Here is a 24,336-nt window from a genome sequence, read left to right on the forward strand (position 1 = left end):
CAAATCGCAGAACATAGATCGTTTGGGAACTGCGTTTTTAAAAATTACGATTTGAAAACGCAGAAAATCTGCTTTTTCAAATCGCAGATAAGATGGTGCTTTTTTGAAAACGCAGGATTTTAAAGGTAAATTCACGATTTTAAAGGCTAAACTGTGATTTTGCCAAACGCTTAACTGCGTTTTTAAAAATCATTTTTTTCAAATCGCACATTTTAAAATCGTTATTTTAAATCGCACTTTTTGAAATCGCAAACCCAAACGGACCCTTAATCGGCTTCCTTCAAAGTAGTCACTAGTAAATTAAAGAGCAGTAATATTTATATTCAAGTCTTCTAAATTTTTTTTTTTAATTTTTTTAATCTTACAAATATAACATAAATTTTAAACTCACCATTAAGAGAAATCACTATTCAATTCCATTTTTTTAAAAAAAAAAATGTCACATTTAGGGATAAAAAGACTTCCTCTTCTTTAAATAATTACCCAAAATTTGAACTTAAATAAATACATGATATAATATAACCAGTATATATATATATATGGTATATGGTATGCGGTATGCGTATGTTATCTTATATCTTATTTATTCCAAGAATTGGTCCAACGTACTCAAAAATTTACTATTTTTAACTGTAATCAAAATTATAAATATCAAAAAAAATTATTTTTTAAAATTATATTTCGACGGTTTAAATTTAAGAAAGTTGAGGCAAAATTAAAAATATTTAGATAAAATGTAAAATTTGAATATAAAAAACTTACTCAAACATATTTTTAAAAAATAATAAAAAATAAACAAAAACAAAATGGTACCCAAACATACCCACAGTGAGAGTAAAACTTTATTCTGTATATTAGTAGAGAAACGAGAATTGATATAGAGGGACCCTCTCTCCCTTTTAATATTAACTTGAATATATATATATATATATATATTAATAATTTTCACCGCCAGAGTCCTGTTGCAGTCTCTTCTAAAAAATTGAAACGATTTATATATGATTTATATATTTTTGAGTGTTATTTGCTGAGAAATGGTTTTTTATCACACCAACACCAAAACATAATTCTGGACTATTTTATCTTAACTAGCTTTAGAGTGTTTTTTTAAAAAAGTAATAATAATAAAATAAAAATTATCCCGTTAACTAAGGTAGTTAGAAATTATATTTTAGTGCCATGTATAGTATTTCTTTGCCTTATTTGCTACGAGTATTATATAAAAGCATTCTTAATAACTTTATCAAATTTTATTCACTAAAATAATTAAAAATTACTTTTTTTTATTCTGATAAGCCACTTTATTAAAATTTTCCTAACAGCCTCACCATTTTAACTAGTCAATATTTATTATTCTATTTAAATAATAATTTTTTCATATTTATTTATTTTTTTCTCTATATAATCTTTTTACAAAAAAATCATTCATATCCATAAAATAAGAATAAAATAAAGATATTATCATGTAAGAGAAAGAAAAAGAAAATGAGAGAAAAAAGAAAAAAAAATATGCTAATTATGTGAAAGAGAGGTGAAACAAAATTTAGTGAGTGGATTGTTGAGTGAAAATGTTATATCTAATTTGGTTAGTAATTTCAGCCATCAAATTTTTTTTGGTTAAAATAGTGAAGGTACGGAGAGTAATTTTTCAAGATTTTTCTCAAATTGGCTCATCAAAATAGTTAAAAAACTATTTTGATAAGACTACTGGAAAATATGATATAAATAAGACGCTCAGCTGTGTAACAATTTCAAAAAACAAAATAAAAAATTCGTGATAAAACCTACAATAATTTCCTTTTGGTGTTTTTCAAGTGCTATGCTTTTCAATAGTTGAGCAAGCTAGATCACATTAATGTCATCATGTGTGAATCAAGAACATATTTTAGTTCCCAAATCACCAAATTAGCTAGAAGGAAAAAAGAAATAATAATAAAATAAAAAATAAAAAATCAACAAAACTCGATCGCTAAAATAGAAGGCAAATGTATTGAAATTAAAAGTAGCAAATACTCTTCCATTTAGCAAGGAAGTCATGGCTAGATGACACCCGACCAAATGGAAGAGAAATCTTATTTAAGCTTCAAAACCCAAATACATGCAAGGCCTGGCCTAGAGACAAACAAGTATGGCTTTTATTGGTTACTACTACTCGTGCACGATGGCATGTGGTCGATCGATCTGGTTGGTTGCAGAAGCGCTTAACAAAGTCTGGTGCAGAAACAACGGCGACGGAGTCCTTTGCAATCGCCGCCGGAGAAGCCTTCATTCCTGCAGACCAAAGCACAGTTGTGGTCACCCACGCATGGTCCCTTGAACTTGTGGCTCTGTGACTCGCAAACTCTTGCCTCACTTGGCATCACCATCTCTTCTGTATACACACAAACAAATATAAGCAAATTAAGAAAACCAAATGGACCCAAAAAAAATAAAAATATGTGTAACATGTGTTCTTGTGTTAAGAGAGAGAGAGAGTTACGAGAAGCCAAGACAATTATAAGCAGCAACAAGAAAAGCCCAAGCGATTTCCTGGCCATGGTTATAATCTTCTCTTTCACTGCAAATGCAACTAATTCTACAACAACTATAAATTGAAGCTGCTCAGATCAGATGGGCGTTTGGGTTTGTGTTCTGCCATATATGATACGATATATATATATATATATATATATATATATAGAAGAAGTGGGAATGGCACGTACATTTCTTCTTGTAAGTGCGCCAGATAAAAGGTGAGGTGACGGTGATCGAGGATAAGTAACAATGACAAAGCTCTGTATCAATTATCAAAGTAAAGCATCTTTCACGTGTAACGAGGTATGGCTTTTTTTCCGTCGGTATGTAAGGACAAACAAAAAAAGTTGACGCGCTACTCTCTCTCACTCTCTCTCACTCTCTCTCTTTCTCGTAAACCCTCTCTACACGCGCCGCAGCCGCGGCCGCCACTCCTTTTCATCTCACGCAGAAATCACTTTCATCACAGCACTTTTGTCTTCTTTTTTCTAGAGTTTTCTTTTGTTTTTTCCCCGGTTCTATCAGAACTTTCATATTCAGATCTGATTTTAAAAATATTGATTTGAGTGCTTGTTTGTTTTATAGCATATTAGTAACTTGACAAAATTTTACTAATCAAAATAGTTAAATTTTTTTTTTTTTTTTTTGTGAGTTATTTTTTTTAATGTACCTGTTAACTTTATTATTTTAACTATTTATTATTACTATTTTGTTTAAATAATATATTTTTATTTTATTTTTTGTCTATTTAATCCTTTTTTTTTTTTTGAATGTTTGCATTTTCTTAGTGATCATATTTTTTAATATTTTTTTAGAGTAATGTTTTTTGCACAATTTTCAAATGAATAGAATTTGAATTTAAAAAACCTATCCAAATATGTTTTTTTTTAAATAATTAAAAATAAAATGCTACCCAAATATACCATTTCAATTCCACAAAACATATTGGAATATATGAACAATGAATTTATACGGCATTAGATGTCTTATTAAGAGAGAGAGAAAAACTTTAAATTAAAACAATGTAGAATGAAATAAAACCCTGGGTGAGGAGAAAAGAAAATAAATAAATAAAAAATAAAAAAGCGAAGAGAGAGAATTGACTAAATTTTTATAATTTTTTAATAATTTTGTGAGGAAACAATACTTATTATTGTTAATGAATACTGTTTACTCACCAAATTTTTATTTATTTATTTTAATGAAGCTCCTAAGAATGCCCATTAATGGAACGAAAAGAGTTATGTTAAAATGAATTTTCATTAATTGATCCCTTCGCAATGTCAACTATAACTCTTACAACTTACTTCACTAACACTATTTTTTATTAACTTTTTCGCCTTCAAAAAAATCCTCATTACAAGACTAAAATATCATCACTAATAAGTATCCTCTAGGTGATAACCACGAAGACTATGATAAAGACTACCTAAGAGCATCTCCGGCAAGAGAGTTAAATTTCTCAAAATAGTTAAATTTGGCTTATCATGACTACCTAAGAGCATCTTCGTAGGAGAGTTAAATTTCTCAAAATAGTTAAATTTAATTTAACTATTTTTACCTCTTTTTTTTTTTCTCACCAGTAGATTAACTTCTTTAGCTTTTCTATCTTAACGGTAAACAGTGAATAAGCAATATTGTCTATTCATTGTTCATTGTCTACATTTTTTTATTAATATTTTCTCCCTCTCCCTCAATCGATCTCTCTCTGGTGCTTCAACGTCCACTTTTCTGTCGTTGTCACCGGCCTCAGTCGTCGGTCTCCCACCTTCTGCCGGTTGTCCACCTTCTGCCGGTTGTTCGCCTTCTCGGCCCAAATCATCCAAGCCCGCATCATCCAAGCCAACTTCTCCTTCTCCCTCTCCGGACTCAAGCGACCCTTCTGCCTCATCTTCTCTTGAGTTCTCTTCACCGGTCCCAGGTTCCGATCTGCCGCCACCAGACGTCCGTTCATTCGCCGAAGCTAATTCCAAACCAACAAACCTTCTTTTCCTACAAGCTACGAAAAATCTAAAACTCGGAATTCCACAATCCCTGTCTTGCCCACTTTTTTTTCTCAGCAACCAAACAAGTAGGAAAACGAATCTCTAAGTCGAACAGATCACTTATCTAGTACAAGAATTCTACACTATAAGCTCGAAAATTACGACAAGAGAGTAAGAATTTGGATGATCTTACAACGATTCACCGAGTCGGACTCGGCCGGACGGGCAAATTGGCGGTGGGATTTCGGGGCCGAGTTAGTCCTCCGAGTTGGGCCGTTGAAGGATAAATTTCGAGTCACACTGGGGGGAGACCGGAGAGTGAGAGAGAAATGAAAAAAAAATAAGAAAAGATTAAAAAATAATATTTAATGAAAATAGAGAGTGAACCGTTAAAGTATGTTTAGAAAAATGAAAACTTAAAGCATATATTTATACTTTTTGAGTAATTATTTTAATTTCTCTTGTTGGAGATGCTCTCAATAACTTTAGTTACAACTTCTGCCGTCATTGGAGTCCATAATTTTTGTACTGCGTTTCGGGCAATGTGGATTTAAGATATTTTGAGGCATAAAATGAAAAGTTTAAGTGAGATATTTTTGAAAAAAATAAATAAATATTGATTAAATAATATTTTATTTTAATATAAATATTTTATTTTTATTTAAAAATTATTTTTCTCACTTTTTAAGATGCAAAATTACCGATGATCCAATTGACACTTGAGATCAAAATTTATTGCTGTCCCTTTAAATTCTAATTGGAGTCTTGGTTGTTCAATGCGACTAATTCTATAAGTCTCTCATGTGTTACTCTTATATCCCTCAAAAAATGAGACGGCTTTTAAAATCACAATTTGATCAAAATTCAATAGTGATCAATCACAAGCTCAATGATGATTTTAAAAGCCACCTAATTTTTGGAATGACATAAGAGAAACTTTTAGTATTACTCATTCAATGCTCATCACAAGGCTCAAAAAATCTCTCCCCAAAGCGTAATTGAATATTATTATTATTATTTCCATTATTTCTAAAAATATAACGTTTAAACTTGAAAAATAAGTTTTATTTAAGAAGGTTTTCAATATTATTTTACTCTGTTATTTAATACTATCAAATTTTTAAGATTTATTTCAAGAATTTAATGTCGGAGAATTAAATGATATTAATGCATTTTTAATTATTTATTATTATAATTGGGGGCATTAATTAAAGAATATTAACTATAATTAAGCCTTAAAGAGATAGAGATGGGAAAATATGATACATTGCCACCCTAAAATATAACTCTTGACCACCTTTGCCCACGTGGCAACTTTTACTTTTATTCTTTTTTTTTTAGAAAAAAAAAAAATACCTTAAAACTAGCTAAGGGACTAGCTTGTCACATGGACATGGTGATCAAGAGTTGTGTCTTAGAGTGACAAAAGATCATATTTCATATGAGAATACCTTCAATAAGAATGACCTGTAAAACCCTCATTTTACAACAAGCAATTATAAGTGAACAACTCATCAAAAACCAAAAAATACAATAAACATAAAAACACCCAATCTTTTATCTACTCATCTATGTTATTCTCTAATCTTCCATGGGGCCTCCGCCGGACCCTTGCCCAAAGAATCAGCAAGGTTGGCCGAAGCTACCACCGGAATCCATGGAGCCACCGTCCGAATCCGGCGAGAGAAAAATCCGGCGATAAAGAAAGAGAAATCCATTCGGCGACATATCCCAACCCCGACCACAACCATCGGCAGTGTGAAGTGAGCTCCTAACCTCGATCCAGACCCCAACCACCAGTGAGCTCCATGCACCCCAACCCACCAAACCACGCCAGTGTACGTGGGTTTCTAGTTGGATTTGAGATCACGGATCTTGCCCAGATCTGGCCGAACCAATGGTGGGTTGAGGTCAAGAGAAAGAAGAAAGATCTGTCATGGTTACCTGCAGTTCTGCGTGCGGTGGTCGCCATTGTCCCGATGGTTGAGAGGGACGGTGTGGCAGTGCTCCTCCAGTGGGTGTTGGCGGTGAGTTCTGGTGGTTGAACGTGTTCTCTCTGGTAGCTGCGAAGGTCGATGCAATAATAAGCGGTTGTGGGAGGCAGTCACCAATGGTTGAGGGTGGTGTCGACCGTGGGGAGGGTGGAGCCAGCCGTTGTAGTCGCCAGTGGTTAAGAACAGTCGTGGGTGTTCATATCCAGCTAAGGGTCTGTTTGGGTTTGCAATTTTAAAAAGTGCAATTTAAAATAACGATTTTAAAATATGCGATTTGAAAAAAGTAATTTTTAGAAACGCAATTACGCGTTTGGCAAAATCGCAGTTTTGCCTTTAAAATCGCAAATTAGCCTTTAAAATTTTGTGTTTTCAAAAAATCACTATCTTATTTGCGATTTGAAAAAGTAGATTTTCTGCGTTTTCAAATTGTAATTTTTAAAAACGTCATTCCGAAACGATTTATATTCTGCGATTTGGTTTAAAATCGCACTTATTGTCTACAAAATCACAATCCCAAACGCACCCTGAACCAGAAAGAAAAAAGACGAAAAATGTCTCAATTAAATAATTGATTGGCTACTTTCATCCCTATTTTATCCTGTAGTTTTAGCTGGTGTGGTAAAGTTTGATTGGAGGCTATAAACATCACTTTTACATACCATTCGTATAGAAGGGGCTCTCATCTCATATATATATATATATATATATATATAATTTTTGTATTTTATGTTTTGAATTATGTACTCTTGTTTTTTTTGTTTTTGTTTTTTGTTTTTGTAGTTGTGTTATTTGTTATTATTTGTTATTACTCATCTTTAAAAAAAATAAATAAATAAATAATGTAAGGACAGAGAAAGGCAAAATCTTTGATGACAGTGAGAATCCCGTCACGTGCAACTGCATTCCTTTGTAGGAACATTTCGTACCTGGCATACCTGGCGTTAAATAACTTTACGAGTTAATAAATTAATCCGTCCAAAAAGAACAGAAGACCCATGCGCTCAATTTGGTTTCATCATGTTCAAAGGCAAAGTCCGCTCTGACTGGCCGTGACTGAATATGAATAATTAAAAATATTCTCAAATTGTTCATAAAATTTGTAAAGGATCAAGGCGCGAGTTTTTGCGGTAGAAAAAGTATTTTTGGATAAGAGAGAAGCTCTTGGATGAATCATCATCTCACCTCTTCCAAAGGACATTTTTTTCTTGCTTCACTCTCTGTCTCTCTCCATACCTATAAGGTAAAATAGCCTTTGAATTATTTCTGACGATACGAATAAAAAATATAAACTATAAAGCTCCCAAAAATTTTTAGTATAAATTGGGCAATATCTTTGTTACTGACTTTTTTGATCATATTATTATTGTGTACAATCAATTCATTATTTGAACATGAAATGATGAAATTAATAAATCAAACAGAATAAACATACTTTTATGTAGTAATAAATGATGAGCAAATATTATAAAAGATACTCAATTTTTTATTTTTTTTTTTGGTCTAAACCATCAATTGATAGATTAATTTCTCAAACCCCCCATCACAATGCCTCGGATAATCCTTTGCCAAGAGCTATTTTTGCTTATTATTATTATTATTATTATATTGTTTTGCAAAAGAAAGAAAGAAAAAAAAAAAAAAAGGTTTGAGAAATGTAAACGTAACCCTCTCAAACTACTTTCTCATTGTCAATGTCCCACAAACTACCAATTGTGTAAATTATTTCATCTTAAACTTTCGAAAAATGTTAATGTCCCCCCAAATGACAAAAATGCATTTCATAAAATTGTTAAAAATATTTTTAAAAAAAAACTAAAAACTAAAAAATAAAAACAAAAAATTAAAAATAAAATAAAAACTGGTTTTTCTTTTTCTTTTTATTTTTTAATTTTTTTTATAACTTTCAGTTATTTTTTTCGTTTGTCTTTTTTTTTTTTTTAAAAAAAAAAATCCTTCCTTTTTGTTATTTTTTTAAATTTTTTTTTTATTTTTAGTTTTCTATTTTTTATTTTATTTTTCACTTTTAGTTTTTTTTTTTTCGAATTTATAAACACATTTTTTTCTTATTGAAAAAAAAAATTAGGGTCTTTTTTATTATTTTGTTAGTACGAAAAGATATTAACATGTTTTGATAAGTTGAGATCAAATATTGTCGTAATTAATAATTTAAAAAAATATTATTAAGTGAGTGATAGTTTTAAAATAATACGTATATGCTTCTCAAAAAGATTTCTTCTTCTTTACGCATGCTCTATTTTATATGGTATTAATTGCTTTGAAAAGACATGCATTCTGGGGGCTAGTTTTTAAGCACTCAGTATGGTGGCGCTTAGAAAAAAAATAAGAAATTTAGGTAGGGGCATAGTTGTAATTGCCTTGATATATGCCTTTTGAGTTTGACTGTTAAGTTTATTTTATTTTATTTTTGGACAATTTTACGTGGGATTAATAAGCCTTTTTTTTTTTAAAATTTTCTTTTTTTTATGTTAGGCAAACAAAACAAACAGGATAATTCCACCTAATTTAATAAAACTTTGAACAGGTCAGGGTCGTTTGCCCACTTTCTAACTCCTTCTCTTCATTTTTGGTATTTAGATCCTTTTTGATTCATTTGAATAAGAGGAGATTCGGTTGGTGTTTTTTAAAAGTATAATTGTCTTGTAAATATGAAAAGACAATTCTTTTAAGATTAATAATATGACTCTAATTTTTGATAAGTTGAGAAAAGATATTGACATAATTAATAATTTTAAAAAAAAATCAATAATTAAGTGATACTTTGTAAAAAATATAAAAAATACATTTCTTTCAAAAAGTTTTCATCTTCTTTACGCATGCTCTATTTTATATGGTATTAATTGCATTGAAAAGACACGCATTCTATGGGCTAGTTTTGAAGGACTCAGTATGGTGGCGCCTAGAAAAAAATAAGAGATTTAGGTAGGGGCATGGTTGTAATTGCATTGATATTTTCCTTTTGAGTTTGACTGTTAAGTTTATTTATTTATTTATTATTTTTGAACAATTTGACGTGGGATTAATAAGGGCATTTATTTTTTTTCCAAGTTTGGCAACCAAAACAAACAGGATAATTCCACCTAATTTAATAAGACTTTAAACATGTCAGGGTTGTTTGCCCTCTTTCTACCCCCTTCCCTCCATTTTTGGTATTCAGATCCTCTTCAATTCACTTGAATAAGAGGGAACTCAGTTAGTATTTCTTAGGGGCATAATTGACTTTGTAAATATGAAAAGACAATTATACCCTTAAAAAAATACTAACCGGATCCTTCCGGTTCATTTGAACCGGAGCGAATCCTTTTCCCCATTGTTGCGAACATGATCGAGATTCCCAAAAAGTTTGCTATTTGGATTGCTAGAAAGCTTCGATAAAACTCACCTAACCAAGCAAGCCTCAGGTAGTCCGCGCCACACTACAAAAATAAAGGGTTTTTTGAATCGTTTTCATTGGAGCCTTTTTGTTAAAACAGCTCTAATTTGAACCATTTTAACAAAAACGGCTCAAATTAGAGCTGTTTTATCGAAAACGGCTCCATTTTGAGCCCTTTTTAAAACGACTCCAATATAAAAAATAAAAACGACTCCATTTATAATAACTCTAATCATGTATACTATAAATAACATTAATTAATATATATATTGTGTTATCAAATCTATTGCATTAGTCTGATTAATCATGATAGAGTTCAAACGATCAGACTTGACAGAGTGAAGGTTCAATTGATCCTAATGTAATAGTCTGATCGATAATGATAGAATAACATGATCGATAGACCATCCAATCAATCCTAGTGCATTATTCCAAACGATCGTAATAAAGTTCCATCAATCAAACTTGGCACAATGAAAGTTCGATCTAACAGGCGATTGATCCATTTGATCAATCCAAGTGTATTACTCTGATCGATCGAACATCCAATCAATCTTAGTGTATTAGTCTGATCGATCCTAAGCACTAGTTTGATCGATCATGATTAGATTATAGGATCGATAGAAGATCTGATCGATCCAAGTGTATTACTTTGATCGATTGGACATCCAATCAATCATAGTGCATTAGTCTGATCGATCCTAAGTACTAGTCCGATCGATCATGATAGGAGCACAAGATCGATAGAAGATCTGATCGATCCAAGTGCATTACTCTGATCGATCGAACATCTAATTAATTATAGTGCATTAGTCTGATCGATCGTGGTAGAGTTCGATTAATCAAATTTGACAGAGTGAATATTCGATCTAATGTGTGTTCAAGCTCGGCTTGTTTATTTAGTATATGTGAATTAACTAGATAATATGTTAGTTTATGAGCTAACTAGTTAATATATATGTTAACTAAGTAATATATTCTAGATAATATGTTAGTTTATGTTAACTAGTTAATATATTCTATATAGCTAAGTAACTATAATATAAGTATAATGTATGTATATATATATATACACTAAGTACTAATAACTAATTGAGTTCAGTTTTTATTTTTTATTTTTCAGTTTTAGTTTTTATTTTATTTATTTATTTTATTTATTTATTTATTTTCTCGATTTTATAAACAAATTTTTGTCTTATTGAAAATAAAAATTAGGGTCATTTTTGTTTTTTTGTTAGTTTTAGGGGGAACATTGATATGTTTTGGTAGGTTGAGAAAGAATATTGACACAATTGATAATTTAAAAAATTATTAACAATTAAGTGACAATTTGAAGAAAATATGTGTACTTTTCTTCAAAAAGTTTTCGTGGTCTTTACGCGTGCTTTATTTTATATGTTGTTAATTGCTTTGGAAAGACATGCATTCTAGGGGCTAGCTTTTAAGCACTCAAAGAGATGTATGGTGGCGCTTAGAAAAAAAATAAGAGATTTAGGTAGGGGCATGGTTGTAATTGCCTTGATATATGCCTTTTGAGTTTGACCGTTAAGGTTTTTTTTTTTTTTTTTTTTTTTTTTAGCAGGTTGGGCAACCAAAACAAGCAGGATAATTTCACCTAATTTAATAAAACTTTAAACAGGTCAGGGTCGTTTGCCCTCTTTCTACTCCCTTCCCTCCATTCTTGGTATTTGGATCCTCTCCGATTCATTTCAATAGAAGGGGATACGGTTAGTATTTGTTAGGGGTATAATTGTCTTTGTAAATGTAAAAAGACAATTATACCCATAAAAAAAGGATTTACCTGTCATCTGTTTGGGCATGTGAGTCCTATAAGAAATTATTCACATTTACTTTAAAAATTGCTAACAATCTAGACAACAAATTACTGAATATCTGGAACCATATGAACAAGCATAGCTATAAAGGATGTTCACTACAATAAAAACATGTTGTCTTATTTCTGAAAAGTTTTAGATTGAAGAACTTTAATTTTCTAAACAAAGGTTCGTCATAAATTATAAGGTTTCAGGTGAAAGGGCACATTTACACGTGTTAGCATCCGGGTAAGTAAATACTTTAAAACTTCCGACGAGAATGCATATATACTTTCTACTAAAATAATGATTTTTTTTTTTAAAAATGGAGAGAAATTTTCTAACTAAAGCATGCATTTTAATAATTCCTTCCCTATTTTAAAACCATAGTTAATAGCATGATTTGCAGGCCAATATGTTTTAAATGTTATGATATGATGTCATGAAAGTTTCTAGATGTTATGAATTTTGAAAGTACCATGATATTTTAGAAATGCAATGATTCTCTATGCTATGATAATGCACATGCAAGTTTATTATGAGCTGAGTCATATATGTTATGTTTTTGAGCTCATTTATACAACATGTGCAACATGTTTTATAAGTTTAACCCCACCGCACCATTATGACATGTCTATGACCGGTATTTAGGGGTTGCAACTCTTGTTTGTGTATTGGGTTTGGGTCGTGTCGAGACATGGGTATAAGACTATATAGGTTAACCTTAATTCGACTAATTTAATTAAACAGTTTAAACCCTTCAACATTAACCTATAATTTTGTATTGGCTTCGTGGGTCATGTAAAAAATTGTCGGCCATTATGTCGTATGTTGAGTTCAAGTCGCGTCGAAGTATAAATATAAGACTATATACGTTAAATCCACTAATTTAATTAAACAGACTAGACTCTTTAACCATAACCCTTTAATTTCGTGTTTGGTTTGTATTGAATTTGCGAGTCATGTAAAAAGTTGTTAGCTCTACTAATATCGGATCACTTGCACCTATACTCTACTGATAGCAAGACACACTGTACCATGTGTACACATATGCATATATTAAGGGTTAAATACCTTTTTGCCCTTAATTTTTAACAATTTTATTTTTTGAGATAATTATAAAAAAGCTCCCCAAACTACCAAAAAGTGCCAAGAAGGCCCCTTTGTCAAAATATTCCTAAAATATCATTGCCACGTATCATATATTCAATTAAAAAATTAATAAAAATTAAAACAATTTAAAAATCAAAGAAAAATTAAAAATATTAAATAAAAGGTTTAAAAGATTGATAAAAAAGGAGAGGTGGTTCGAGCCACCTTCATGGCCAATTTGGGGATGGCTGAACCACTCCATTACTCTTGGGAGTAGTTTGGCCACCCCCAAAGAGAAAAATGGGGGTGTTCGAAACCAACCCCAAGAGCCTTAGGCTTGGCCACCCCTATTTGGCTGGGGGGTGGGTTAGCCACCCCCAAGGGCCCACTCCCGTGGGCTACAAGGTTGGTTCGACCACCCCAAAACGAGCCGGTCTGGGATGGTAGAATCCACCCCTAGGTCAAATGGGAGTGGCTTAAGGCTCTTGGAGGTGGTTTCGGCTACCTCACTTTTACTCTTTGGGGATGGCCGAACCACCTCCAAGGGCCCAAACCATTTCAAAACCGGCCCTTAAGCCACCATCTTGGCCAAAATGGGGTGGCTGGCCACCCCCATTGGCCAAATTTGGCCCAAGCCACCCCTTCATATTTTTTATTATTTTTATTTTAGTTTTATTTTAAAAAATATTTTAAATATTTCTTTAATTTTAAATATTTTATTTTTTTAATTGAATATATGACACATGGTAAGGGTATAATAGAAATATTTTGACAAAATGGGTCTTTTTGACACTCTTTGATAGATTGAGGAGTCATATTAGTACACTTGGTAGTTTATGAGGCTAATTTAAAAACGATTGGTAGTTTGGGGAGCTTTTTTATAATTATCCCTTATTTTTTCCTACTTCGGTTTCACTTTTTGGTTATAGGGGGTACCTTGCTTATAGGCATATATCTAAATAATACCTTCGTCCATTTGCCGTCAAGAAAACTAACAGATTTCCATGTTAAAACAATTAAAAACTTGCGACGTGTCGTATGTCTCATTAAAAAAATAAAAATAAAAAAATAAAAAAAAAAAAGGAAAACATGGAAAAATAAAAAACTGGGATAGATTAATCATACTAATGGGCCTACACTACTTTGAGCTCATCTATCAAGGTTAGGCGTAGGAATTCCTCTAGCCTAGAGTCGGTGTCATTACAATCTTCACCCATTATAAAAATTCCGTCCTCAGAATTTGCTCAAACTTCATAACAATCACAAACTGATAATGCATAATAAAATAAGACTACAACTAATCATGTAATGCATGAGACCTCTCGTCCCCAAGATCCTCGATCTGGTAGGTGTGCAGAAACCCCATTCAGACGTTCGGTGTCTAGAAGTTGTAATAATTTGATGGCCTCGGTTAGCTCTCATAGTCGGCAATGTCGTCTCTACGGTGTAGGACTTGTCGGCTGCTCATCGAAGTCCTCCATATTTTTCTTCTAGTAGATATCACACGCCTTAGGATGAGTTCTTGGCTACCGACTAGCTGTGGACACTCGGCTTCCACCCTTCAAAGGAGGTTTGCAATCTGGATGGTATCTCACCTGTTGATTCGCCGATATTACCTTGGGCGGTCGTGTCTGCCTCCTTATATTTTCAGACATGTCGTATAGTCGCATTGAAGGCGCATAGTGATCCAATGCCTTAGCTCAATTTGAGGTCTCTCACAGTACTTGGAGGTCACATCATCAGACAATGGAATATTGGTGTAGTTCGCTCTTCATCAGGTGTGATGGGTTGACCAAGTCTTTGTAGAATGGACTAATGAAAACGTTTTGATTCTGGACACGTTCGGTGGTAATGCTAAGCGATAGACTCAAGAAGTAGCCCTTTCCAACTTTCGACACCAATTTTTTCCATGACGTTCTCCTATTTGCCTAGGAGCTGTGGTGAAACTCTGTTGGGTAAGCAGAATCTTCTCACTAGATTACTGAATTATCTCTTGTCCGGTTGTCGTCCTCCAACCTTGTTTCCATAGATGGTTTCAACTTCAACAAAAACATTGACGTGAAGCAAAGATTCCAGTTTGATGCAATAAACACTCATACCTTGAGTGGCCACCGATCCCGAGACGGCAGATCTTCGTCCGATGATCGAACACAAGGGTCGTCCCGAAAATTTGATTTTGTGACCTTGTCATGCGACAAAATCTATAAGTTGTGGTCTCTCTTCTGTTAAGGTGGGTTGGTGATATGAATGCCACTAACGAATTTTGGTACTTTAGTCAGGTCAGGTAAATGTTTGATACTTGCGAGTTATCGGCTTACCACGCTTCTGCTGCGCCACTCTGTTGCGATGCTTGCAAGATATGCAACACTCCTAACAAGGGGTCAATGATGAGTTCGACTTCTCTAACTTGAAGGGAACATAGTTAGCTCTTCAAATGAACATTTTGAAAGCTCAAATACTCGAAAGATCTACGGCATGTCCTTCTTGCTGGAGGCGTTAGTGTCTCTCGAGTTTAAAGAGCAAACTCGAGCTGGTGTGATGTTCCGTCATCCGTTGTATCGACCTTGGCCAAATTGGTGATTAGCGAGTGTTCTACAATCTCTGACAAAGTAGCCTTGTCTTTCGCATCAATAACAAACTGTTTGTTCGCACAAACTTGACCCAAGGAGTATCCTTCCACATCTTTGACATGCTGGACGCGGTGCATCTCCTAAAGCTTCTTGTTGGCGTTGGGATGCCGAGCTCCAGCCATTGCTCTGATTATTTCGCTTCTTGTTGAGATGTATTTCTTTCCCTCCTTCATTCTGGGATGCTGATCTCTTTCCCTAGGGGCTAAGGAACTTCGTGTTAGTCTTCAGCGTCCTTTTAATCGCTGATACTCTATGGATGAGGTCTTCCAACAAGCATATCATTTGTGTTGCTAATGCTATCAAAGCCTCCAGGTTCGGACCTTGATTCCTTACACTTCCAGATTCGTTGTTGACAACACTTCCAACCACATCATTGTCGGCCTTGCTGTTTGTAATTGGCACCATCTAATTCGGAATCACATATGTTAAAACTAGGCAAGGGAATACTTCCCTAACAATATGACTTCACTAAAAGTGTTACTCTACTAGGCCGGAAAGTGGCTTCCCATTTCCCCACTAAGCCTAACCTATTGCTCTAGCTTATAAGAGTTTACAGAACCTTATAACCTTTACTCTGATACCACTTGTAACACCCCCAGCCTGCTAGGACTAGGTTTGTTAACTTGTTCTCTTAGAGATGCAAAGAGTTGTAAGGCTTACCAGAGCAATTAACTAAATGTGGAAATAAATGCATAATATATACATCAAATTTGAAACTTCATGAAATGAGGAAACATTTGGTAAAAAATAGATAAACGAGATTCTTATTAAAGAAGTCATAACTGTGAAATTGTAACAATGCACTCATTTAAAATTTTATGTAGTTTGATTGGACTCAATAATTAAACCTGCCCCCATTCCGGCCTCCTAGCTCAGCCTGCTATCTCCTGAAAACAAAAATAAAACTGAATGAGCAAAAAGGCCCAGTAAGTAAATCTCCAACCATAAAACAGTTTGGTTAAATTCATTTTTCTTTAAAATATTTCTCTTAAAACACTCCATTTCTTGAAAACCCTTCAAAATATCTTTATCTCATATCGCTAATTAAATAAGATATAAATTTTAATAAAGCTAATTTAAAGCATATTCTTTTTCTTTGAAACATATAAATATACATATATGTTTATAACTAATTTCTCATAATATAGTCCATGTACACTTCTACCTCGGCATACTAGGGTTGAGCGATCCTTGAGACCATGGTAGTGACTATGATTGCAGATGATGAGTGTCAAATATTGTATATTTGGACCCCTTAATTTGCACTTGTTAGGCCTTTGAATTTGTTATTTTCTGATATATTTTGTAGTTTTGAGGCAAAAAGGCAAAAAATTCGAATTTTTTGGAAATGGGCTCGAGCTCAGCTCTGTTGGTCTCGAGCACACATGCCCCTCAACAACCCTCAGCCCGCTACGATGTGCAGCAAAGGAGCCTTTCAAGTGAATGGGCTCGAGCTTTGCCCTGTTGAGCTCGAGCGCATCGAACACAGCAGCCATCTGCGCAACAGGATGCGCCGCAGAGCAGACATTCAAGTCGAGTGGGCTTGAGCGCACTTTGCAAAACTGGAAAAAATGCAGACTCGTACAAGAACTCCAATTAGACCATTTCTAATGTGAAAAGAACCTATTTATTTGATTTCTGCAACAGGTCATGCTGCATTCGTTGGACGCCCTTTCTTCTCTTCTTTATTAGTGAAGGGCCATTTGGCCCTTCATTGCCTTTTACGCATGTGGGGCACAGGTGCACCACACATATATATAATTATTTCTTTTTCTTATTTTATTTTTATTTTTTAATTTATTTTCTGATTTCTATTTTCTTTTTCTTTTGTAATTCTTTTTCTTTTCTTTGGACTTTAACAATATTCTCTTGCATTTTATTTTCTTGGCTACCATTTACAAGTCCATAGGATTTTGTTTTATCTTATCATACCAAATAGACTTTTTTTTTATTTAAACCTAATAAACCCATTAAATATTTTCTTGGACATTACATCTCTGTGTGCTCAACTTGCTCATCTTTTTCTTCCTCCTCTTTTTTTTCCTCATCATTATTATCCTCAATTTCCTCACTCTCAAATATGACGGTAGCAGGGACATGCTCATTACAAGAATCGTTGGATTCATCATCATCAATCATGTAGTGCCCTCTAGCCATCAGCTGACTTTACAACTCTTCCTCCTCTATTTTGTTCAATTCAGCAATCAAATAATAGATTTGTCATTCCATCTTGGCAAAAGCTTGATGTGTGAATTGACTTGAATCCCTGATCTCATTCGTAAGCTCTTGTATAGCCTGACTATTGTTCATAGTGGCATTCTTCAGCTCTTATGTATTCTGGCTAAGCTCTTGGATAGTTTGGTTGTTTGCTTGTATGAATGCTTTGATTGTATCTTCCAATGATGACTGTGGTGCTGGGTAATTGTAGGATGAAGGATTAGAAGATTCGTGATTGAACTGCAGATATTCAGGATGGTGCAGTTCATAGTATTGATGAGCATAATTTCCTGTGGCTTAAGCTTGCCATGAAAAATCAAAATGGTTGCTCCAGTCCAGATTGTAAAAATTGGAATTTGATTCAAACCTTGGGCTGGAGAAATTGATGTTCATTTTCTCATATGTAAAATTAGAGAATTGTCCTCAGGATGGACAATTAGTAGAACTATGATAAGGATTGGAGTAATATGAACATGGTTTATGTGGGTAGAAATTGTAAGGGTAGTTAGTTGGAGCAGGTGTCCTACCACTAGGCGAAGCATGTAGTGCATAAAAATTGCCATAATTATCAAAATAAAAATTTATGCTTCACTCTCCCTTTTTAACATGAAAATATCCCAAATTAAACATCAACCATTTTTTTTAAAAGAAAATAAAAATAAACAAAACAAGAAAAGAAAAAATCTTTTTTTTTTTTTTTGAAAAAAGGAACAACAAAAACAATTTGCAAATAAAAATCATAATTATAACTAATAGAAAAATAAAATCGATTTAGAAATAAATTGTTTTCAAAAATTAAACAAATCCCCAGCAACGGCGCCAAAAACTTGATGTAAATTTTAATTGTACTCGCAAGTGTACAAATCGTTTGCAGTAAATGGATTGAAAGTGCGAGGTCGATCCTACAGGGAATTGTGTTTTTGAAAACAAAATTTATGACTAAATTAATCAAATCCTAACCTAGATCCAAAAATATGTTTGATTTTGGTGAATAAAAAAAAGAAAAAAAAAAAGGTACTAAGGTTTTGGAATTCATACCCACCAAATTATAACATCATACTCCATGTTCATCAATATTAACCCGAAGTTCTCACAATTAAAATTCTAAGTATGTTTTACTATGCTTCAAATATTTAATCAAAATCAAATATCCATTCTTTACATAAATCACAAAAGAAATCCACTTTAAATCAAATCATCAAGTGTATCCGTAAATCACATCAATATATCCAATTTAAATCAAAACATCAATTGTATTCATAAAATAAATTACAAGAGATATCCAATTGTTTTATAAATAAAAACCAAGCAATCAATTATGTGAAATTATCTCCAATCATCAAATGTATCATTGAATCACAAAAGATATCCATGAATCATTCCACACATTGAAAAGAAGTAAAATATTGAAAAAATTAAACCAAATAAAATCAGATAATAAAGACTTACATAGAAGTATTGTTGTTCTTCATCAATGAGGCTTCATCCTCAACCTTAGTTGAGAAATTAGCTACACATGATTATGAAAAATAAAAATTAACCTAAAGAAAAATAAAACTAAAAAGAGAAAATATTTCTGGTCTCCAGCTCCTCCTCTTTTTCTTGAGGCTTAGCAGTCTATTTATAGGGAAGAAAAAAACCCTAGAAGCCCTAGAGATCCAATAAAAATCGAACTTTAATCTTCTAGTCAAATTAAAAAGCAATCCTAGTACAAATCGGAATAGAATTCGTCTAGATTTGCCTTCTTATATTTCGGGACACTTTTAGCATAGAAGACGTCTGAATTAGAAAAATCCTATTTCACAATGATTTGTAAAATTTTGAGTTAGATTTCTAACGCCACTAGTTTCACCTTAATTCGATACTTGAACAGAAAGTTATGGCTAAAATACTATTACATGTGCAAAATGTGAAATTTAATCCAATCTGATTTTGACTCCAATTAGAGAAATTTCGATTTAATCCTTTCATTGATTTGGTTAAATATAACCACATCATCTAGGTCTTCTCAAAGTGTGTTTTCTTTCAAGCTTTTCATTTTTCACCTTAAAGGTGCCGTTTTCCTTTAACAACCTACAAAATACTAAAAATACAAATCTGATACAAAACATTAGATTAAGATACAGCTAAAAAATTAACTAATATAAATTAAGGGTTTAAATATACAATATTTGGCACTAATCACCCACTTTGATCTTAAACCTCATGTCATCCAACTCCTACCTTCATTCCATGGCTTAGACCTTGAAAATCCTTACAACCATGTGAAAAAATTCAAAGATATTTGTGCCACTTTCAAATTTCAAAACTTTTATGAGGAGTTTGTGCACCTTAGACTATTTCCTTTCTCACTTCACCGTAGAGCCGATGCATAGTTGGATTCAAACATGCTTGGGTCTATCACATCTTGGGAAAACTTGTTGAACAAGTTTTACAATAAATTTTGCCCAATGTCCAAAGTGAATGAGTGTAGGAAGGAAATAAGTTCTTTTACTCAGGAGGAGGATGAGAAATTTTCTGAGAGTTGTGAAAGATTTCAAGAGAGTTGATTAAGTTCCCTCCACATGGATACAAGAAGTGGAGACTCGTGCAATTCTTCTACCAAGGATTGACTCAATCCAACCGTAGTATGATCGAGTCAATGAATGGAGGCGCATTTCTGAGTTTGACAGGAGAGGAAGCATATAGGACCTTGGATCAGTTGTCCGACGATTCCCAGCAGTGGGATTTTTCAAGATATTGGGATAAATATGCTCGCATAAAAAAAAAAAAAAAGAAAAAAAGAAGAAGAAGGTGGCATCTATAAGGTGAAGGAAGATATTGAGCTGAAGATGAAGATAGATGCCGTCACTAAGAAGGTCGATGCTCTCGTCATAGGAAAGTCCATCAATGTTGCAAACCCATTCCACGTTGATTGTTGTTCCATCTGTGCTAGTCCCATGCACTTAGCACAGACTTGTCCATCTTTGCCGACTTTTGTCGATTCACCAATGGAACAACTGAACGCTTTCAATGACTTTAGGAAGCAATCCAATGGACCCTTCTCTAAGACTTACAATCCTGGGTGGCGAAACCATCCTATTTTTTCATGGAAGCAAAACCAACCAATGAATCAAGGGGGGGCCCCTCATCAAGCCCAAAATCAATAACCCCTGGATTTCATCAACTAGTTCATCATCAGAATCGTCAAGCACAGCCAACACTAGCATTTCAAGCACCCACTCAAGTGCCAGCCTCTTCTTCACAACCCACTCTGGAGGAATCTCTTAGGGTCTTCATGCAAATTACAGGCCAATCTATTAGTGAAGTGAAGAGTGCCATGATGGTGAACACCCAGGCGATTGCCAAGCTAGAGGTTCAGATGGGTCAAATGGCTAAACACTTGGGTGAAAGAGAGAAGGGAAAGCTCCCTAGTTATCCCATGCCGAATCCAAAGTTGCAATTCCATGGGGGAAGTTCATCAAATGTTGTGCACGGGCAAGAGCATGTGCAAGCCGTTTTCACACTTAGGTCGGAGAGGCAAGTGGACAACCAAGTGGTTCTTCCTGAAGAGAACCCTTCTGCACAAGAAGAGCAATGAAGTGGCAGGATAGAGGAGAAAGATACGGAGCCATCTACAGCCACTCTCACTATTGAGATTCCTCCTAAGTATTTTGTACCTAAGGCACCTTACCTAGACAGATTGCTGGCACCCAGGAAAGGAGGGAAATTAGAGGACATTATGGAGGTATTTAAACAAGTACAGATCAACATCCCATTTTTGGATGTCATCTAGCAAGTGCCATCGTATGCCAAGTTCTTGAAGGACTTGATCACTGTCAAGAGGAAAACCAATGTTCCAAAGAAGGTTTGTTTGACCGAGCAAATCAGTTCAATCCTCCAATGCAAGCTGCCCATCAAGTACAAGGACCCTGGATGTTACTATCTCTTGCACAATTGGAGTCAACCACTTGATCTTGGAGCTAGCGTCAATCTCCTACCCTATTCGGTTTACATGCAATTGGGGATTATTAAAAATGAGGAATTTTGTTTTAACAAATTAATCGGTTTTCACAACTAGGTGAATTTTAATATTTATAACCACTCGCAATAGTACGAGACTTTGCAGAATAGGACTAAGGAGGGTATCGTACCACAAGGATTGAAGGTTGTTTTGCTATGAAATACTTAAGATGTTTCCTAATTTAATTTTGGAAAAGAAGATTTGTTTAGTTTTATCACTAAGCTAATATGAACTAAAGCAATTAAAATGGAGAGATTTTAAGAAAAAGAAAAGTATAGGGCATTGATTTCACTCAATCCTCATACACATGGCATACTATATTCCTCCCGGATTCCCTTCACAAGTATAATATGAGCGTGTAATGATTGTCAATCACACGACGATCTCAACATGAAATTACTTTAAATTAAAGGCAATGATAATCCATCTACTTATAAAATAGTCATTCAACTAAAATTTAGGGTTGAATGATTCATGCTCCTTAGTATGAATTATAAGACCTTTCTAATAAGCATACACATCTATGGACAAAAGTATAAATCATCTTAAGTTAGCACATAACCTCCACATAAAATTATACTATAATTGAAAAAGCATCTAAACAATAATGAAACTAAAAGAGTGTGGAGAATATATGTTCCCTAGCATGAGTTATCAAATTCACATAAATTATGTTATAAGCACCATTACCTAACCATCTCTAGACTAAGTAATCATTACACTTGCAAGGAATTCCAAGAATAATACAATTAAACCATGGCACTTAGAAAGAGTTCATCAATACCTTACAACTAAATTAGCTACTCATAGAGATATGAGATTCTTTTATAGGAGAAAAAGAACCCATTTCTCTAAGAGGTCTAGGGACGACAAATTAAACTAACAAAATGAAAAGCAAACAAGAAAAAGAAAGAAGAAGTTGCTAGAAAGATGTAAAGAACACTTGCATAAACTAGAATCAAACTTTACTTTACTAAAAACGGATTTAACATAAGTTACATAATGAAAATACCTTAAATCTAAGCTCTCTGGAAAATATGAATGAAATGGTGCATCAAAAGAATGCACAAAAACTAAAATTAAGAAAAATAACTAAAAACTCTCTCTCTTTAACTCTCACGTCCATCCTCTATTTATAGAGGATTTAGTGCAACAAATCTAGCCTAATCAATCACTCTCAGCTGCACAAAATGATGGTGACAAAATCTGATCAGAACCGCACAACTTGAGGATGACTTTGAGCCACACAGAAATCTGCCGACATTTGAAGATCTTTTTGAAATATCCGAAGTCGATCGATCTACTTCTTTTGCCTTGGAAAATTTGATCAATCGAAAGTAGATCGATCGCTTTAAGTTCGACTGAATAATCGATCGATCGACTTTTTATGCAAGGAAATTTCGATCGATCGATTATATTTGATCGATTTTCCTCTTCTTGGCAAGAGCACTTGAACCTCAAATGTTTTCATTAGGCTTAACTTGCTGATTTTTGCTCTTGTTTTCTATTAAGACCTAAAAAAGAGATGAAACACTAAAACATAATAACACATTATTTAACAATACATTTTAGGGTTTAACATATGCAAATTAAGGGGCGTTTAATGTAAACATTCAACGCTTATCAGGTTAGGAGAATTGAAGCCCACCTCCATGACACTTTAGTTGGCTGATCGGTCAGTTAAGATCCCATGGGAAATTGTTGAGGATGATTTGATCAAGGTTGACAAGTTTTACTTCCCCGTGAATTTCATAGTGCTTGACACTGAACCGGTTCAGATCATTGGAGTTCAGATACCGGTAATCTTAGGGCAACCATTCTTATCTACGGCTAATGCCCTGATCAACTGTAGAACATGGGTGATAAAGATCTCTTTCGGCAACATGACAGTGGAGCTGGATATCTTTGACATTAGCAATAAGCGAAGGGAATGTGATGAGATCGGAAGTGCCTACTTGATCGAGGAAATCCTTGAAGAAGCTGTAGAAGAATCAAGCATTGAGGACCCCCTGGAAGCATACCTTGCTCAGTTTGGAGAGGATCTGGACTTGGATGAGCTACTTGAGCAAGCATTGAGGACCCCCTGGAAGCATGCCTTGCCATTTGGAGTTTGCTCCTTTGGAGAGCAAGGAGAACGAGGCGGCAATAGTACCTGAGCCTCCCAAGAATGAACTTAAGCCCTTACCAGACAATCTCAAGTATAAGTTCCTAGGTCCAAGAGACATTGCCTGTGATTATAGCTTCTGATTTACTTGCTGCTCAGGAGGAGAAGTTGTTGGATGTCTTGAGAGAGCATAAGGAAGCTATAGGTTGAACCATTGAAGACATAAAGGGAATTAGTCCTTCGGTGGTGATGCACAAGATACATTTGGAGGAGAACGCCAAACTATCGAGGGAGCCATAGAGGAGGCTCAACCTAGCCAGCCAAAGCCTTCCGGGGATTGATCTCTCAGCTATGGCTATATTTGGAGCGTTTAAAGCTAGCAACGATTCGATTCTTGTATGTATCCTTGTATGTTGTTTATTTAAGAAAATTATGTAATTCCAGAGGTATTGGATTTATAGATGCTCTGGTATGTACCAATGTTGTAAGAGGAAAGAAAAGATACAATGGTATATAACAATTGACCTCAGATCAGTATTACATTTTCATTGCATATGTTTTGATATTATGGTAATGAATGTGCCATCTCAGG

At 33.9% G+C, this 24,336-nt stretch overlaps 1 protein-coding gene and 1 long non-coding RNA gene across 2 annotated transcripts; both read right to left on the reverse strand.

Moving 5' to 3' along the window:
- Positions 1-1,970: 1,970 nt before the first annotated feature.
- LOC133858035 (defensin-like protein 1) lies at positions 1,971-2,645 on the reverse strand. Its single transcript, XM_062293447.1, has 2 exons — positions 2,480-2,645; positions 1,971-2,371 (listed from the first exon to the last, which is right to left on the reverse strand). The coding sequence occupies exons 1-2, from the start codon at positions 2,535-2,537 to the stop codon at positions 2,202-2,204; spliced, it is 228 nt and encodes a 75-aa protein (XP_062149431.1). The 5' UTR covers positions 2,538-2,645; the 3' UTR covers positions 1,971-2,201.
- A 12,898-nt stretch (positions 2,646-15,543) lies between these two features.
- Positions 15,544-16,998, reverse strand: LOC133858116 (uncharacterized). Its single transcript, XR_009898439.1, has 3 exons — positions 16,586-16,998; positions 16,204-16,307; positions 15,544-15,825 (listed from the first exon to the last, which is right to left on the reverse strand). It is a non-coding gene; the product is annotated as an uncharacterized LOC133858116 (long non-coding RNA).
- Between the last annotated feature and the right edge of the window lie 7,338 nt (positions 16,999-24,336).

Source organism: Alnus glutinosa, chromosome 14 (genome assembly GCF_958979055.1).
Source record: "Alnus glutinosa chromosome 14, dhAlnGlut1.1, whole genome shotgun sequence".
Classification (NCBI taxonomy): Eukaryota; Viridiplantae; Streptophyta; class Magnoliopsida; order Fagales; family Betulaceae; genus Alnus; species Alnus glutinosa.